This window comes from Rhodnius prolixus, unplaced genomic scaffold (genome assembly GCF_049639745.1).
Source record: "Rhodnius prolixus isolate KJV_2025 unplaced genomic scaffold, Rpr scaffold_7, whole genome shotgun sequence".
NCBI classification, from domain to species: Eukaryota; Metazoa; Arthropoda; class Insecta; order Hemiptera; family Reduviidae; genus Rhodnius; species Rhodnius prolixus.
The window spans coordinates 10675941-10696151 of record NW_027411582.1 but is presented as its reverse complement, the minus strand read 5'-3'; the positions used below and the strand labels follow the sequence as shown (position 1 = coordinate 10696151).

General features: G+C 30.4%; 1 protein-coding gene across 7 annotated transcripts; it reads right to left on the bottom strand.

Moving 5' to 3' along the window:
- Positions 1-42: 42 nt before the first annotated feature.
- On the bottom strand, positions 43-19419 carry LOC141446940 (high affinity cationic amino acid transporter 1-like). Of its 7 annotated transcripts, none has more exons than XM_074113957.1 (14): positions 19288-19419; positions 18484-18709; positions 18266-18394; positions 15599-15763; positions 14656-14880; positions 14442-14569; positions 13013-13110; positions 11193-11332; positions 10607-10709; positions 10397-10524; positions 4935-5095; positions 632-740; positions 375-546; positions 43-252 (listed from the first exon to the last, which is right to left on the bottom strand). In XM_074113957.1, the coding sequence occupies exons 1-14, from the start codon at positions 19348-19350 to the stop codon at positions 249-251; spliced, it is 1851 nt and encodes a 616-aa protein (XP_073970058.1). In that variant the 5' UTR covers positions 19351-19419; the 3' UTR covers positions 43-248. The 7 variants fall into 7 exon arrangements, 5 of the variants coding, with proteins under 5 accessions (XP_073970058.1, XP_073970059.1, XP_073970060.1 ...); XM_074113958.1 differs by having other exon boundaries at positions 4935-5092; XR_012454014.1 differs by lacking the exon at positions 632-740.
- Between the last annotated feature and the right edge of the window lie 792 nt (positions 19420-20211).

The window sequence follows — 20211 nt, the reverse complement described above, 5'->3', positions numbered from 1 at the left end:
TTTTGATGGAGGCGATTATAAATCATATTAACAAAACTTGAATGATGTTAATTGAAGGTTTTTATTTTTCAGAAATCAATTTGAAACATTAAAAAACTTTTCTTTTTTTTTACATAAAGTAAAATATAGACTTTAAAGGTTTAAGCTAGATTGCTCATCTTCTGAAAGACATTTCTTTTTATTGTTTAATCAATTGTCTTTTGTTATAAAATACCAAAGCAGCTCATCATTATTTTCACATAATTGGCCTACCTATTTCAAAGAAAACAAATAAATTTATTTTTATACGGATTTCAGAATTGAGTTAAAAATCAATTGGACAACTGCTGTTGGGAAAGTCAGTATTAATAAAATTATATTGTAAGAAATTTTACCTTAGTCTGTGCCTTAAAATTTTTTTATACAGCGTCGGACCCATTTTTGATGGTTCATATTCTTTCGGTTGAGGTAGTCTTGTACGATTATTCAGAATGTACCATTTTCCTCTTCCATATAAGTAATCTTCAGTGGACTTATGCATAGAATAACTGAAGTAAAATATTGTGCCTAGAAAAGTAGTCATTTTACTTTTTAGTTATTTTGAAAGAACTGTAACTAGATAAATTCAAAGGGACACAGTGACGACACAAACCTATTAAAACGTACGAAAGTAAAAGTTTCCAAACTTTATAAAGTAGATATTCTTGGATAATAAAAATTGATAAAATGTTTAAACATGGCATTATCGGCACACAAGGAATCTGCGAACGCACTTTATTTCAATTAAAACAAAACATAATAAAAATAGATTTGAATTAAAAATATAAGAAAAACTGTACTCTTACATTTTAAAAACACATAAAAATAACTTCTATTTTTCAAGTTTAATTTTACTTTCAATAATTCGTATAGCTATCATCGTTCAGCAAGATGTCGATCCCTATTTGATACCATAATACTTATGGTGTTAAATCTAACTAATCCTGTTTGGTTGAATATGGCTCAAAGGTATTGTGTCAGTTAGTAGAAACAACCAGCTGTTGTGGGGCAATTGAAGAGCACACCGTAGAGGCAAATGGACTTCAAGATCATGTAAAAAACTTTAATTCTTCCGGGTAGTAGAAACAGCGCGCACACACTCTCCGAACGCTTACAATACTCAAAGAACGACATTTACCTTTCTACTTTCTTTTTATTTTTAAGATACGGTTTTCAACTTGATTTGAAAACGTATTTAGGCCATTGAGATTTTTGTTCAGTTTTTGTAACTACATAGGTCTTAAGAAATATTGCTTCTTATTATTAAAAATGAATAGACCTTTAATTTTCTACTGTTGAAGGAATGCGCTTTTTTATTGTACGTATTAGCCTTTACCATTTAAAATTTCACATGGCATCCTAAAGACCTTTAATTTTTTTTACGGTTAGCCTCTTTTCAATCATGAAATTTTAACTACAGTTTGTTAATTAAATTATGGTTTTGTTTTTGGCGAATGGAATATCTTGTGCAAGAAATCTTGGAAATCAAAAAGTAATATCGACTTTTGATTAAGGTCATTAATAAAAATAAAATAAAAAATTATTCTGGTGGTTCTCCTTCTCGGTCTGATTTATACATAACTTTCAAGCGTGATTTATAAAGGTCAAAATTGATTAAAAAATTATTAGATCGAAATTCAAGAAAAGTTTTATTTGAGACCAAAATTAAGTAATTGATATATCGTTATTTATAAATCAGTAGTAATTTTAGTGTCGTAGCTCTTGTGAATCCTAATCTATTTTGGAAGAAAATATACTTTGCTATTCTTTGTTTTAAAACTTTATCCTGAAGTCTTTAACTATAAAATTATACCGTACAAGACTATACGTGGTCTTTAACAGTTTTTTAAATTAATATTTCAAAGTCAAAAAATGGAGTTGAACAGGGGTTTCAAACTCAATTAAAACAAGGGCCATTTGGTGCAACAGGCAAGATTCACGCAGGCCACATCAAATTTACAAATTTTGTTACATTTGCATTCTGAAGTTAGGATTCAGGAATATGAATAGGATAATTAAATAACTATATAATTGCTTTTGTTTAACATTGATTTTATTTAAGGTATTTATAAAACTAAAACTATTATTTTTTACCCCAAAAGTGCCAGCTCTTTCCTCGTACTAATTTTCTAATATCTGGATTCAAAGACAGACAGACAATCTTCATTAAGGCCGTTTTATTTATTTCATGGTTGAAAGTAGTTGCTAATACAAGTATGTACTCCCAAAGTAACATCAAATTTGTGCAGCAAACTTTTTAATTGGCAATACTCGTCTTTAGTAGTTAAAGGGTTAACGAAGAAATTGTGTGAACGTTATTGCCGTCTTGATTTCGCCTAAGCGCTATTTTCGTCTTAAAAATTTATTCTATTTCATTTTATTTCAGAATGTCGTTGGCCACAAAAAATTACCAGAGGGGCCGCCAGTTTGACGCTGGATAGACGAGTTAAGAGTCTACCTTGGGTGCTAGAGGACTCAAAGAAGAAGATTGGATGGACCGAGAAGTATGGCTTTCGGTCATCGGGAGATATGACCTAAAAGTTATTACAACCCCTAAAAAAAAAAGAAGAAAAAAAACATGATTGTGTCAACAGAGCCCATCAGCTGATTATATCCTCTACGGGTATAACCTTCCACATGTATTTCTACTCGTTACAGTGCCACTTTGGTAGACCCATAACCGTGCAAGAAAGCTTAAACAGTGAACAAACAGCCGTTTATTTAAATGTTATAACTAATGTACGGTTAATTTATAATTCTGATAAACTTATAATGTGACTCTTTTTCGAATTTTGATATCAGCCATTTTCAGATGGCTGATTCTCCGACTTTTCGTTATAAAAACTGAAGAAAAACGATTTTTTCTCGTACAATTAAAATATATGTATACTCTCTTGCTACGGCACTAGATAATGAGGCAAAAAGTTTTAAATAGGATTTTATATGTATATTATTCTAGATATTTTACATACGAATAATCTTCCCAAAATTTCTTTAAAAACTATCATATGCCCCTATTTCTCATTTGCCTTATTTTGTTCAAAGTGATACCACTTACTGTAATATTATCTAAATCTTAAGACTGGCAGTTTCTCACGTCGTTTATAATGTAAATTTTTCATCATTACAGTGCTTCTAAAATATATCAAACTTTCTTTGTATGATAGTACATATTTCTTTGTATGTAGTGGTCTATCACATTTACGTACGAAAGGAATGTAATAAAAGTTATGTTCTACTTTTGTGGAAATAATCAATTTTAAGGCATTCTCGTCTTAAATAATAAATCTCTCGGTCTGATATGTAGTGGTGCCGATTTAATGTGCTTCAATTATTGCTAGAATGGAATAACTTGATTTTGCGTGAAGAACAATGTGCATTGCAGTAAATTACTAGATGAGGTGAAGGTCTTTTAAAAAGATCATTTACCAAAAACAGCGTATTACTTTTATTATATTCATTACATGCGTAAATGTGCTGTTAAGTGTGATAGACAGATTTAAGAAAGTATGATACTTGTACATTTCAGTTAGCAAAGTGTACTGTTGAAGAAAAAATTATATTATTAATGTATCTACCGTTTTACTGAAATTTAGATGAGGAGAAGTCCGTGTGAGATGGGTGGAAATTTTGATTGCTGAAATTGTGGAATTCTATATATTTCCGCTTGGAGGAATACTTGTCCCTACGATAAGAGTTTTAGCGTAGATAAACAGACAAAACACCTACGAAGATTGAAATATTGAAAGTATATTTGATACTTAAGCTAAAATTTCAAATACAGTTCGTAAGGGCATACTTAAAAATCAATAATTTTTTTTTCTACATTCATGTTTGGATCACTTTAGTTACAGTTAAATGCTGCAATTACTTTCTTACTTAAGGCATTAGAAATTAGAAAGGAATGTTACGATAAATCAAATTATGCTTTTTTTAACTTCTCAATTTCTGAACTAATGAAAAAGAAAATGCTTAACTGTTATATTTTTTTGTTTGTAGGTTCGTTTGTAAGAAGAGTAAAGGTGTAATGATAAGAAAAGTTTTGAAAAATGTGAAGGAAAATAATCTATGTAAGTTTTTTTTCTTCTTTTACACGATGCTATACAGAAATAAGATCCGAGATTACGGTTTGATGGAGGGAAAGTCGGAATTGACACTTGGGTCCAGTTTATCTCTTAATTTCTTTCTTTTTTGTGGTATACACTAAAGATAACAGGAGAGTTTTTTGGATTAGGTTTCTAGTCTGGGATACCTGCCCACTAGATTTAAACAGATTTAAGCCGCCTCTTGTTTGTCATAATCCACTCTCTATACTTCCAGCAATTCTTATTGGTGAAGAGTAGTGGCTGTATCTAGGAATCCAGTCTAGAATTTAAGCAGAGTTAATGGATTTTAAGGGTTATTGTCACAAAAATTGTTTTTCGTTGACAGAGACCGTTCAGAGTCGGTACTTAATAAAAAAAAAAAAAAATTGATACTCTAAATCCCACGACTGATTTTTCTAATTTGCCTTTGACAATAGACAAATATAGAATTTTTTTAAAGAAATAAGTCAAACCAAATTGAGCCAGAAAACATTACAAATAATAAATTTTAGTGAAAAAGAATATTTCAATACTTGCAATACTTTATGAAAACTCGCTGTTTTGTTATTAGAGTTTGGCAACCTATTGTAAACGCGTGCCTACTTCAGACAAAAATTGAATTACAAGACTGGAGGCCTACTACCTTTTTTTTTGGTGCTAGTGTTCATAAATATACACGTCATTTCCTAATGATATTTTGGTGAAAATTCGATAACAGATTTTCAGTACTTCCACTTACCTAGTAACAAAAATCAAAAATGTTTACTGGCAAACAATTGTTAGGCTGCCATGATCGTTTTATAAAAAACAATTGTTATAGAAAAACTTTACCTGATAGAATGGACTTTTATGTTGTGGCTGCCTGCACAAACAATAAAGTGCTATAAAAAATATTATCAACACAAAAATAAACAATGTTCTTGCTAAGTTTGTATTCTCTTTTTCGTCAGTGAATCTCATTCCTATGTGTGAGATGAGAGCTAAACTTACTGCTGTAAAAAATTATTTATTTTAGTCGGAATTATTATTTAACAAGTATTCTTATGAGTAAGTAAGCAGCAAGGTGAACAGTTCTCAGCCTGCCAATGAAATAGATTACATCTCTGAAGTGCAGTTACTTTTAAAACAAATGTTTTCTTTAGACGCGATGAATTTCATTAGATCTGGGAATAGTAAAATAAGGGTGTTATTTGTGGTGAACAAAAGTGTGTATTCCAATTGTGCCTTCTTAAATCTCAGAATATTTCCTTTGCCAAAGTATCTTTATAGGAAGGCAAATTGTTCTGATTGAAATAATTAATTTTGGTATACCTACATAACAAGAATTTCGTTGATTGTATAACGCCATCTTTTTGAAAGGATGAAAACTTTTCAACTTACCTAGCAAAATATTTTGTTATGAAAATGTATTAATCGTTTGAGAACATTTCTGCGAATTATCAAATGATTATTTGAACAGCAATAGATGCATGTAGATGTTAAATCTAAAGTATTTTGATTATTCTAAGGGATCTATTCCTCTACACTGCAAGGTAGAAGAGGAAGAGAATAAGTAAGTCTAAGGGATCTATAAGGCCTAATTTCGTAAATGATTCAGTGTTTAAAACCCCATTAATGAATTCGGGTCTCGATTTTTAATTTTGGATTATTTTCGTCATTCTTTAGAGTGCATCTTTGAGTGATTGCACTAATAAATCAAACGTTGTTCATCTGTGGTTATAATTATAATTATTATAATAAAAATTATTCTTCTAATCATTAAAATAGAAATAGAATCTTAAAAACTTTTATTACATGAAATTTCCTCACGTTTCTTTCCAAAACAAATATTTGATAATTTCGAAAAAGTTTAAATTATCTTATAAAAAGATAATTTGAAATTGGTGCCCGCTTGCAATACTTCCTCTTTTAGAATCGTAAATAGTCTTAAAATCCTATTTTAAAAGAAAGACAAATTCTTAAATCCTTAGGGTTGTAGATTGATGAAAGTATTGCTCAATATAGTGTCCATATGAAGGAATATCCATGTTATGAGATTTTTTTTTTTTACATTAATTGCAGATCTAGCAGTTAAGTGATGATTAAGTAAGAGGAGAAAGTGATTATTGCAAAGTGCTATGACCTCGAGATATAGTCTTTTATTTCGGAAGGCAAGGACGAACCTGTCATTTAATATAAATATGCTGCATTTAATCATAGCTGATGAATAAAAATATTTTACTTATTTAGTCTCTCTCTTAGCCTATTTCACCATTATTATTATTATTATTATTTTTTAGTATTTATCTTTAATTAATTGCTTTCTTTTTTCGTGATTATAGAAGAATTATTAAGGAAGTAAAACAAAACCCAATAGTGGCCAGCAGTGCTTAGTTATCAGGCAAAAAATTCATTATTCTCAATACTTGATGAAAATAATTTTGATTATGTAAATGTTGAAATAACTTAAAATTATAATAAAGTAATTTGAAGAATTCAGTATGAAACACGTACAATGCAAGTTCTTTAACTTAAACTTGGTAATTATAAATAATAAATTTTACTTAAAACTAGGTATTATGATAAGTTAGTGCTATTTTTTCAGGATTATTACTGAGTTTAAGAAGTGCTAAATCAACAATCATTTGTGATTAATTTTATTGTTTCAAACCTCTGATTTTGGTAAAATTTGTTTGGATGGGAAGCGAAACATACCAGAGGGAAATCTAAAGACAGCCTTTTGCATTTAGCAAGTAGATGAGTTGGATTGGTAGAAAAGAACCTACAAGAGATTAGAGAATAATCAAAGAAGGTAAGCTTCTCAAGCCGAGTTTAAAAAAAGGAATATTGAAGCTTTTCAGTGTTTTAAAATATATATTCACTGAAATTTTTGATTCACGAGATCTAGGTGCCCAATTATTTCAGGTTAACGTGAAAGAAAGCTGAGATCCTCAGTTCTTTCAAGGCTTCAGAGTTGTGCAACTGTTGCAATTAGGATAATCGTACCTATTGGGATTTAGAATGTTTTTCTTTTGTGGGTGGAGGGGTGAAGTGATCTTAGTTGTGAAGTGGCTGTTAAGTACCACTCTGTGCCATAAAAGATCTAGTTTGACTTCTAAGTGTCAATGTTTCTTCTAAGAAGGAAAACACTTGTAGAGTTACCAATGTGTTATTTATTACTGTTGAAAGTGAGAAAATTCGTAACCGGTCAGAAATTAAAAACTTTCGTGCTATTGTGGATCAATAAAGTTATGGATATACTTATATTTGCCATATTTTATTTGCAATCTTTCGTTTTAAATCTAGGGTTTCCATACAAACATAATTTATTGTATAGGTTCCTCGGTAGGTGAGCTGGTAAGAGGCGAGGCTAGCAAAGCAAAGAAGTATTTGTGTTTATGGGTTCAATTACCATTCTAGGTCTTGGATTTTATTTAATGTTTAATATAATCTATTTATAGTCGAAGTATGTTTGCTAGTAGCCCCCGCCCACAACACGTAAAATATGTTTTAAATGAAGTAAAGGTAGAGAATTACAGTTTAAAAAGTTAAGTATAAGGGTTGATTAAACGCCAAAAGGTACACAAATCAGCAAGTACCCAACATTTCATTAATACTTCATTGATATTATTTAAGTAATTTTACCGCATTAATTTTCATTAATATTTTTTAAGAATTTATTAGAAGTCACATACCCTTATGCTGGCCATTTTCATCTACAAAATATTTGTTCAAGTAGCACACCAAATGGTTAAATAACTTAGATTGACTGTAATATCTATTTATCTATAATAATCAAACTATTGATTACAGGTGAAAAAGAAAACGTTATAAAAAATAAAAAAATATGAGGCTAAAAAATTCATTAACTTTTTTAAAAATTGCTTACACCAACATATCGTACATCAATGATTTTATTTATTTATTTTTATTTTTAAATAAAAATCGTCGGTTTAAGTTCATTCTTCGATTAAAGCAATTGTTATTTTATGTAGTAGTCAATCTGGCTTTATCGTAAATAATATAGTTTTCTTCAATTACATTCTCCATCTAGGTGTTCTTCCCACAATGTTGTGTATATGTAATATAAAATAAATAAGATATGCATATTTTTAGGACAACTAATTATTCCAGTATTTTACCATAAGTAAAATTAGGGGAACTAAATTAAATTACAATTGAGAAATGAATAAATAATGTTGAATAATCTACTTGTAATAACAGTTAATAAACTGTGTGTTATTTGTCCTCACGAATATTTCGGTAAGACGAATTCAAGACTGAAATATTGTTTTAAATCCTCCGTGATTCAAATTTAAACAGTAGCCGACTCTAAATTTTCTTTTTCTAATTTAACATGCATGTATATGTGACATCTTAGAATAAAGGGCACATTAAAGAGAAACCAGAAGAATAATTTGGAATAGAGTTAAAATAAAGTACCTATTTATACGAAGATATAATATACATTTTATCACAATTATAACTATTATGAATGAACTGGCCAGCATAAGGGTATGTGACATCTAATAAATTCTTAAAAAATATTAATGAAAATTAATGCGGTAAAATTACTTAAATAATATCAATGAAGTATTAATGAAATGTTGGGTACTTGCTGATTTGTGTACCTTTTGGCGTTTAATCAACCCTTATACTTAACTTTTTAAACTGTAAGTTTTTGTTAAGGAGATTTTTGTACCTTTTGGATAGATTTTCCTTTTTGTCTATTAGCAAAGTTACGTCTGCTTTACAGATTTTTTTAAAATTTGGAATAAGCTATTCTATCATTATAACCTGATAAGGTGTTAAATCGGAACCGTAACTACCACTGGAGAGATCTTTTTAAAGAATGGTTATAGTTGCGGTCACCAAACCATCCTCAATAACCATTTTTTTGAGAAAGCGTTTTGAATAAAATAGGAAGGTATTTGTACGTAAATAACAAAAATTAAACTGCGATTTCAGTACTTCCTTTTAAGAGGAGCAAGAAAAATAAACTGCGATTACAGTACTTCTGCCTAAAAGGCAAAGATTTTGAATTGAACGACAATTCATTGATGTAAATCGGTTCACTCATTGATAATTTTAACGATTGCAGTACTTCCTCTTAGTAGGTGTAAGAGCTTGATGGCACTTCACAGCCACGTAGAGGAGCTTTAATCACTTCTTCGTGCTAAATTTTATCAAAATCGGACTAAGCTTTGTAGAAATATTGGTAATAATAGTTTTAGAAAGGGCCTTATTTGGGTGGGGCGAACTCTCCTCCTTATGAGGCATAGCGTCGAGACTTTTAAAGTACAAATCTGTACAAAATTTCGATTCGAATGACACTTCATTCATGAAAATCGGTTCACGTGTCGATAATTTGAAACGATTGCTATACTTCCCCTTAACAAGTGTAAGAGCAGATCGTCGCTTTATTGTTAGGTAGGGGAGCCCTAACCCTATCATCCTACCAAATTTTATCAAAATCGGGCCAAGATTTACAGAGTAATTAGTAATAATAATTTTGGAGGGGGCCTTACATAAAGGGGGCTAACTCCTCTCCCATTCGATGTACAGGGCCGAGACCCCCAAAAGGCACATGTACATAAAATTCCCAATCGAATGACACCTCATTCATGAAAATCGGTTCACGCATTTAGGCGCTACGTTGTTTACAAAAAAGGTAACAAGAACAAGAACAACAACAAGAACAAGAACATTTTTTGAAAAAGCGGTTTTTGGTCATTTTCGGCAACTTTTTTCTCGGAACCTATTAGATCTGGGTTGTTGCAAAAAAATTACAGTTATAAAGGATGGTTTGGAGTAAGATTTAAAGAAAATTTGGGAATTTTATCTTTTATAGAAAAAGAGAAAAAAATTGTCAAAGTTGGGTGTTTTTCAACGTTACGCTTTTTCGTGCAGTTTTTGATGGTCAACCCTTATACAACTGTCCTACCGGACAGTTTTAATTCGCCCCTGCTATCTGTGCAGATAATCATGAACTAACTGATATATATATATATGAACATTTGATTGCAAAGTCAAAATAAGTAAATTTTAGACCAAGAATTCATAAAATAACAAACTTTTGAAAAGGCAAAAACAAAATCGAGTAATTTTATGTATTGCCTCATGAAAAATGATAATTTCACGCTGCACTGAGTATTGTATAATTATTAGCATTGGATTTATTCATTTAAATTTTAAAAACCAGAAATTTGTTCGGAAATTAAAGTTTTTCATTAGCCTTATGAGTATTTTGGTTACAATGCAATTTTTAAATTTATAGTTGATATTATTAGTTAGTAATAAATGAATATATTTACTAATTACTGATATTAAGACAATAGAAATTTGTTCGGTTACTACTGTAGGATTATCAACTTGCGGATGATTTATAAAGATTAATCTGTGTCCAACATAGATTTCTTCACCGCCAGTACCATCACTGTATCTATAGTTGATAAACAAGATATTTGATATTTTCTATAAAATAGTTTGAAACTTTTTAAAAAAAGAAAATTGTAAAAACTTACCTAGAAATTAGTAAACAAATTGGTGCCGTTACATTCATTAAGAGTGCACAAAATACTTCAGTCTGTATCATACAATGCGTTCGAAAGAATGTAGTGAACACTCCTGGTGAATTAGAAATGAAATTTGAAATCGCTGTTTAAATACGGTTTTACTACTAATATTAATTTATAATTTACATTGTTTTTGATGACTGATACATTAATCCTGAAGAGTGGAAGAATAATGCCAATTCTAATCATTATTTTTTTAATTATTTATTTATTAATTTTTTTACTTCATGTTCTTTTTATAAAAATTGATTGTAATATGAGAGAGCACACGGTTCTCTCTCTAAACTTAATTGTAATGAACCAAAGCAACTAGCATTCAATTCATTTTTGAAGTTATATTAAGAATCTTTCTACTAGTAACTACAAATTTGTTCGTAGATTAAGACTGGAGCGTCAGTAACAAAGCTTTTGCCAACGAACTGCTATCTTATTCACTCCGTCAAAAATTGCCTGATATAAAATTTAACATTATTGAGAAAGAAGAGCAAGATACAGAAAAGATCTCGATATGATAGATGCTAAACTGAAAAATTACCTGTTAAGAGTCCACCAGTGAAAGCAGTAGTTACAGGAACGCCCGAAGTGTGAGCTATTTTAGAAAATACATGAAATAATAGGCCATCTCTTGCCATTGCATGCACTAATCTTGTTAACCAAAATAAATGCGTAAATATTCTGAAATATTTTTCAATTAATAGATTTCATTAGTTATCTACTTATAATATAAATATTTTTTTAAATAAATTCAAAATTGATTTAAGTTTATTTGTATTCAAGGCCAATTTTGGCTTATTTTTCACACTATATGCATTTTGTCAACACTCCCTTTATTCATGGATTTGGGACAGAACATGAATAAGTGTTCAATCGTTAATCCTTATTCCTGCAAGCTGATGAAATCTGTTATTTTGGATAATGTGGTAGTAATTATTAGACAGACCGCCATATACAGAACACGCTTGTAATGACTTGCCTGAAAGCTGAAGTAATTAGTTTTAAAATATAATACTTTTAATGAATTTGTAAACTCGACGACTTTTCAAAAAAAATTAAAGTTCAATAGAAAAAGAGCATAATTTCTGAACAAAATAGGAAGGTTCTTTAATAGCAAGAAAAAATTGAATCTCTTAATTCAATCCATTTATTTAAATTTCTTTGGGCAAAACACTCTCCTGGTGTGTAACTGCGACTCTATCTTTTTTTTCTTTTCATTTCCGTGATAGTGTGGTTTGCAGGTAGTGAAAAACCTGGGTCGAATCTAGCTACCTGTCCTCGGTTTGTTTTCTCTTCCTAGGAGCCTCTTAGAGCTAACCGTTCTATGACGTTCAACATTGCTTATAATGAAAGAATAGATCTATTTCAAGAGTGACTCTTTCTACTGTAAACAACCATAGAATTTATCATAAGACTTTGTAAAAACATTGCCTGATGTAAAATTTAAAGTCTAAAGTGTCTCTCAAAGCAACTAAGGTAATAATTATAAGAACGTTTGAGAGGCCTCTCTGTAGATTGAGTGGAGTTATGGCTGTTTTCTTGTTTGATATTAAGAAAAACGTTGAGAAAAGGAATTAACGCCTCCTAGGCTATTTTTCTGTCCAGAAAGGAGTTCCTCAGGTTATTTAATTTTGCGATTTGTTTTCCTGATTAGTCTTTAGAACTATGGCTATATATTGGAGAGACATAAGAAAAGTCTTTCATTAATAGACTAATAGCAGCTGAGAGAATTTTATAGATTACGTCCAAAGAAGTCTGGCCAAATGAGACAAAACATAGAGATTCTGCAAAAAGGTCAGCCATTATCTTTTAAGAAGGCTCCTTGACTTGAAGATATCAAGTTACCAATGTAAAGTGGGAAAGAAATTATATCAATTCACGGTTGGTGGTTAAATATTTGAGAATGAGAATAAAATGTCTCAAGTTTGGGCAATGTTCTTTCTTCCTTCTTGATTAATGAATCAGTCACAATTAACTGTACATACCTCTTTTGTTTTTTAATCTATTTATTTATTTAATTATTGAGTTTTAATTGGTTACTATTTTGAATTATTTGTTTTCTTATTGATATTTCGACGTCTTCAATATTGACGAAGACTTCTTATAGGACTTAATCCCTAATATAAGTTGACCATACATTTTAGCGTTATTTATATCACCACGCTTTTTAACTTGCAGCGTAATATAGTTAAGCAGCTTTTCTTTACTTTCTTTTTTTTATTATATATACTTATTACTTTTTTTTTCTTTTTAGATTAGTTGGAAGCTAAATATGATATATTTGTACATTACATAATTATTTGCAGGCTACTTACCCAAGCATTAGATTAAACAAATAAACTATCAACTTGAAGTACTTACCCACCATAAAAAGCACACATCGATCCAATTTTTATAATCCAAGACACTTCGGTTAGATTTAATTTATCTAGAAGTGATATCCATGAGTTTATATTCACCTGTAAAAGGATTTATGTATGATCATACATACAAACCGCATATATAAATTATATTCTCGTTGTAATGTACGGAATTATTATCTATATGTCTTGTTCAAAATTAGTTTGGCCTTAAATTACAAAAGTAAGAATATTCGACGTTGTCAGAGAATCCGGATGTATACGAATACAATTTTCATCTGCTAATGAAATACTAATCTCTGCATGGATTTAAAGGATAACAGGCTGTTAGACTCGGAGTAGGTCCATGAGAAAGAATCGTATAAAGCGAATTGGTGAGTCTTCTAGAAGGGTAGTAATGGCGAGATTTTGTAACAGAGGAATACCGCAATGAAAATGAATTATGCAGTTTTTTTTGGTGGTTAAATTCTAAATTTCGGTTCCCAAAACGTAGTGAACCAAAAAAAAGGCCATTACCTAACATCATTACACCTTTTTCATTGCAACTGCTGACCGCTTAATTCATCTATGCTTCTTTTCTCTTAATAAAGTGGCCCATCCTCATAAAAATTAGTCATTAGATAAAATAATTATTAAATATTTTAGATAAGCAACTGTCTTATAGGCAGACGATCAAAATTATCTACGAAAGACAACGTCAGATCTACAATAATATTTGCAAACCTGTACGACTTATAGATGACTTGGTATTTTACTAAACAATAACTATCAAATAAATAAAGGATCCATGCTATATTATCCAATTCTAAGCTCCATAAAGATCTCAACGTTTCTTACCTAACCGAAATTTAGAACTCAACTACCAAAAAAAAAAACTGCATAATTCTTTTTCATTGCGGTATTCCTCTGTTACAAAATCTCGCCATTACTACCCTTCTAGAAGACTCACCAATTCGCTGTATACGATTCTTTCTCATGGACCTCCTCCGAGTCTAACAGCCTGTTATCCTACAAGAATGTAAATCCATGCAGAGATAGTTTTTCCCCTCAAGAGAATAACGCAAGTACTTCAGTAATTCACAAATTGTATTGCACAGATTGCTAATATAAATTTATAAGAAAATATTAAGTTATAATTTAAAACTTTATCGGTAACTAAAAGGTGCTTCAATCCAAGATTTCTTCCATACAATCAAATTTGCTTACTTCATTTTCAGACAGTTACATGTGTAAATATCATATTATATAAATATGTAGATATGAGGGTGAACTCATTTATTTTTTATTCAGTGATTGTAGAGCCGATCCAGATTATTTTCTTCTGCTAAAGAAAAGTTCCTAAATGGATTGTGCTTGAGTGGATGTGAACAAGGGGCCATAACTTATAACTTCAAAAGAATAACTTCCATCAAGCTGCTACTACTACTTACATCAGCAACATAGTCGGACATTACCATAGAGAACAGTAAGGTCAGTCCAATATAGTAAAAACAGCACGTAGCCAGAGAAAAAAAGAAGCTTTTTGGCAATGCAATATGCGCCTCTTTTAACTCATCGCCTGCAAAATATTTTAAGAATATGAAATTTCATTGTTAAACAATTTAGTGAACTAAATATTTAAAACCTTTTTCTTTATTCTCTCACCAAGTAATGCAATGCTTTCAATTCCATTCAGATAGCTCAAAGCAATAGTTATAGCTGGAAAAATTGACATTGGTTCATCGAGGGCAATGTTTGAATCCAGTCCCAATTTGTTAATTTTGGTCTGTCCACAGAATAGTATAATCATTGTAGTTAAAGCGCATATATTTATTACGGTCACGAAATTGTTGGCAATTTTAGACTCCTTTGGCTTAGCTGACACGGTTCCTGCATATTATTAGAAACATTAATCCAAATGTAAATATATAACACTAGAATTCCAAACCGAGATGGTAAATTAACTTCAGTAAGTCTGGGATAAGGATGTTTAATCGTATGGCAGAAAGATTATATTCAGCTTCCTAGAGTTGAATCATAATTTTACAGGTAATGAACGCCAACGCTCTAAAGTGCGTAAGTTCCCATTAAGATTTAAATCGTTCCTGATGATTATTTAGGGAATTAAAATTCGGTTCTAATCTGGAAAAAATGAAATAGGAAGGGTTTGATAAGGATATAAATAAAAGGAATAATTAGGCTTGAAGAATACATAGTCAATTAGCTGCGGAAATTAAACAAAATAATAGACTGGATGGTTTGCAATTTATAACGAATGGACTTATAATGTATATAATTTTACTTGTATTTTTTAGTGAACAAGAAGGAAAAGAAAAGTTAGTTGCTTAAAAAAAAATGGTTGGACGAGGTGGAAGAATATGTCAAGGATCGGACTAAGGATTTGATCATCCTAGTAGTGAATAAAAACTACTAAGATTCCGGGAACTCAAATCCAGTAAGTAGTTTCAGCCCTCTTTCGTTTTTGAGGTACTTTTTTTTTACCTCTACCAGACTATTTTCTAAAAACCACTTTTAAAAACTTGGAATGGAACTTTTACAAGATTACAGTACTTCTAAATAGTGGTAATTGAAAAAATAAATAAAGTACCGGAAAATGCAGTAGCAATTAGAAATGTAATCATATCTGGAAACCGACGGACACAAGGTGCGATTTTCGGCAACTCTAAGTGTTTTTGTTCCAACTTAGATATTGTGTTATCAAAAAACAAAACATCCAGTAGTCTGCTACATCCTCTGGTCATTGCTGAACATTCTATAAAAAAGAAGATAGAATAACATACAAAATTTAAAAATATTTAAGACTAATGGAAATGTAGTAAATAACAAGAACGAGTAATGTTATATTCCTGAAACTTTCATTAATGTTAGTTGCAAATTATTTCGGAGGGAGCTGCAACAAGGAAGAAATTTTAGGCATTACTTCAGTATGATTAACTATACATTTTCTATTTACGGGTCGTGATACGAATGAGGTGATCGATGCCTCTTGTAGGTACGTCTCATTCCAGGCTTGCTAAAGTTTATGACATCGCAGACCCTTTTATTTAGTTCTTAGCTGACAGAGAGCCGACCCATCATATCCCAAACATGTTCTTGTAGTAGAAAGATGTGGCAAACATGTGGTCGAGCGTTGCGTCAAGCCTATATCTTCTCTTTCAGTGGATGCATTATATATATATATATATTTATATATATATATATATATATGTATATATATAATGTATCTTAGCATATAGTATATTTAATTTAAATGTTGTTCCTTTGAAAAATGTCATCCTATGGCATTTTTCGTGTAAAACAAGACAAAATGCGATGACTTCTTATAAATTTTGGAAATTGATATTTATGGGAATTAAAATTATTTTTATGGAACTCCGAATATTTTAACACTAGAAAGACTGGAACTTAGTATATACCTATATTGCCCAAAAGCAGTCAAAATGACTGCTTTGTGAAAGAATAACTATGGCGCAAAGAAATTTATTTAAAATTGATTTTAAATATTCTTTTATATTATTTACAGTTATAAAACATGTTTTTAGTAAATATTAAACATTAAAGTAAATTTACTTCAATTGGGAAAAAAAAGAAAAGTATTCTATGCATTTTTAGTTTGTGCATTTTTGCAAATACAAGTGGACATTTTTTCTTGCGTACATTTTACGCAAACATACTTTTTACATTTTTCACAAATATTTGTTTCTTTACTGTGGCAAAGTTATATTTGACAAATTTTGCGTTTTTAGGATGGATTGCAGTTGATGATGTTGCAGCTGGCCTTTGTGGGTCCTCAGGTTCTGGTAAAATGTTTTGCCATGCATTTCTATATACAGTGGAAAGCTGTTCTGCCAATTGGAACAAGAACACTTTTCGTGGTATTTGTATTTTCTTTGTATAGGATCCCATTTTTTGCCTCGCAAGCTCCACGAGCATACAAAATCCCAATAAATACACGCATTTCCGGTAATGATGTCCAATCATTCATCAAAATTCGGTGACCTTCTTCTTCTGGGCACATTCTTATATGCTTCATAATATGGTTATCTACTATCCACGAAAATGCGCTGGTAACATTATCTGCCATAATATTTCTTTTTGAGTAGCTTGTTAGCCCTTACACATCCTTGAAAATTATTATTAGTAGATGGTAATCTTTCAGGAATACCTCCTTCTTCAAATTTGGATCACACAGTATCAGCAGACAACAGCATCAGATGGTAATCAGCAGCACTTTCGATCTCCTGAAAGGTGTTTTCAGTTTCTTCATCAATGTCTGAAATAATTCGCATGCTACACCTTTTTCTGGGCATATTGATGACATTTTCATTTTCATCATTTGTGGTCGATTCTTCATCGCTATCTTCAGTTTCAGATGCTTCACTTTGAATGTAAACCGTTTCATCTTCAGATGATAGTTCAGAACTTATTGCGTTTGATTCTGTATCGGAGCAATCTTCTAGAGAGACCAGAATTCACTTATGTTCGTTAGCTTTTTTTTTTTATAAATAAATCACTTTTATTCGACTTTGCTTTTATGAATTTAGGGCGCAAATGATATAACATAAACAATTGTAGATACCTTGGTAGAACAAAAATCACTGCATAGAGATAAGAATAACAACTACTTTTGGCTTACAGAGTAACTGCAACTTATGTAGTGCATGTTGAAATCTACAATTTATCATGTAACGGGCATTGAAAAAAATGAAAAATATTATTTCAATACAGGGCCGGACTGGTCATATGAGAAATTTACTGAATTTAATAATAAAAGTAATTTAATTATGTCAAATTTCCTAAACAGTCAAAATTACTGCTTTTGGGCAATATAGGTATAACACCACATATATCAGAAATAAAGAGAGGGGGGAGGTAAATGCAACTTTTAATAAATGCATTTATATCATGTATAAAAAGTCAGAAAATTCTAAGAAATTTTATCATTTCAAATATAATTTTTTTTCAAACTGAAATTAAAAAGCAGTCAAAATGACTTCTTTTGGCAATCTAGTGTTAAAAACGATCTGGAATCAGCACTCCTTGGGTTTTTTTGTTACTTCAGTGCCCGAAGTTCTAATTCGTAATTTCAAAAAATATTGGACTGTCCTCACATTGTAATTTAGTAAACTACTATGAAGCGACACTAGAGGGAAGAATATCGTTTATCCCTCTCCAAAACTAATTAAACTTACGATTTACAGAAATTATTATAATTTATTTAAAAAAATTAAATAAGAATAAAAAACGAGCTTACTAATGAAAAGAGAAAACATGCCAGACCAGCCGACCATAAAGCCTGCAAATTCTCCGATATAGCGATAAGCATAGTGGTAGGTGCTGCCCATCACCGGTGCTTTGGCCGTTAGTTCCGCAAAACACAATACTGCAAAATATTTTTTTAATAAATGTTAATTACAGTAAAAGGCTTTTACTTTTACTTCTACTGTTTTACAAAAATTAAAATGCATCAACCTGTCAATGTAGATATAATGCTTCCTATGATAAATGCTGCACACATAAGCGGCCCAAAATTGCGAATCTCTTCTATGACGCTTGTATAAAAGAAATATGAAAGACATGAAGCTAAGCCCATTAAGGTTGCATCCACTGTACCAAAGTCTCTATTCAGTGGTCCAATCTCTTTAACTATGTCAAACTTTCTGCGCTTACCGCTCATCCAGGCATGTTTAAAGAAGTCCTGAAATTATTTTTTTCTTTTATAGCAACATTGATGCATTGACTTGAAATCTGTCTGTAATGTGTTTTTAAGAAAATAAAATTTATATGTGTTGTCAAAAAAATTAGAAAGATATCGCTGTCTAAAAAAAAATTCTTTATAGAATGTTTAAAAGGGGCACGTCCAGAATATAATCTTCAGAAAGGAATTCACCTTATGAAAGGAAATAGTTTTAAAAATAAAATCTGGCATAATCACTTACACGAGTTTCTCCTAGCTTAGTAATTAATTTTGTTTTTAACATAATTTGTTTTAATATCTGTTTTCTCAGCAATGTATACATAAACATAATAAAGTGATACGGTTGAAGAGCGTCTCAACAAAAAAGTTTTCAAAGCTAAATCAATACATTATTTAAAAATAACATTATTTGAGAATATAATCAAGTTCCAGCGTGTTTAGTTTCAATCTATAATAATTTCTTATATATAGTAAATCTGAATAGAGAGCTCGCTTGCAATAACATGCTGAATTTTCAATATGAGAATATTGAAGATAGCTTTCAATTGAGGAATTTAAGAAGTATTTAAAAACTTTACCAATAATGCAGAGTCAAGTCTCTTTCGGCAGCTTTTACAAGATTCACGTATAGATGTGGCCATGTTATTAACGAAAAAATATTTAAAATTTTCGATATAGCTAATAAAAAGTTCACAGCATGTTTTTTTTTTTTTTTTTTTTTTTTTTTTAATTTTTGTACTACCCTTAATCCTAGTTAGTTTGTTACTATAGAAACTGAATTTCATTCCAAACTACCGATAAAAGCTGTAGTGTTTTTTTTTTCCTGGAACTTTATCCTCGTATGTTTTACAATTAGCACATTAAGTATTTGCACATCATGAACATTTTTAAAGGTTCAAGTTGCAGAGAGATATGGAAGTCCGTTTATTTAAGTTTTTTTTTCCTACAAAAGCAAAGGATTATTTATTGTTTGGGAAACTATTTTTCAGTATTATTATGAGTTGTTTCTTCGAAGCGCATTCAAGGCTGGGATTAAATGCTACTGCAGACATTTATCAGATAACAGGAATTCTTAATCATAAAATTGTTCACGTATTTAAAAAAGTACATAGAAATTAATATTGGTTCTTAAAGAAAGAACTAATTGTTTTTAAGGAGGGGACAAAATTTCAAGCAAAATCTCGATACTTTAAAATTAGGTTTAAATACGCAAACATGCCTCTTTCAGATGAAAATCCTAATCCGTTCAGAAATTAGGCAATCTTTGCATAGATGAGCCGATAATGTAAGCCAATTATCTTTCTTTATTTGGTATTAAATTTTAGTAATAAAACTAGCCTTCAATCATTTATTTAATTTTAATGGAAATAAAAAATGTTTTATTATTTATAATTTAATTCGCTTTAGATGTCATGATGTGATGAAATTATGCAATTTAAAAATGTTGAATTTTTTTTTTACACCTAAGGATTTAAATACATTTTTTTTTTTTTTTTTTAGCG

Bases quoted from the DNA above. Each gene is read 5' to 3' on its own strand.
- LOC141446940 (XM_074113957.1), bottom strand. From the start codon at position 19,350: ATGGCCACATCTATACGTGAATCTTGTAAAAGCTGCCGAAAGAGACTT. The intron at 14,570-14,655 runs GTGAGAGAATAA...AATATTTTGCAG, and splicing joins TGAAAGCATTGCATTACTTG to GCGATGAGTTAAAAGAGGCG. The intron at 13,111-14,441 runs GTAAGTAGTAGT...ATCCTTTTACAG, and splicing joins TGTCCGACTATGTTGCTGAT to GTGAATATAAACTCATGGAT.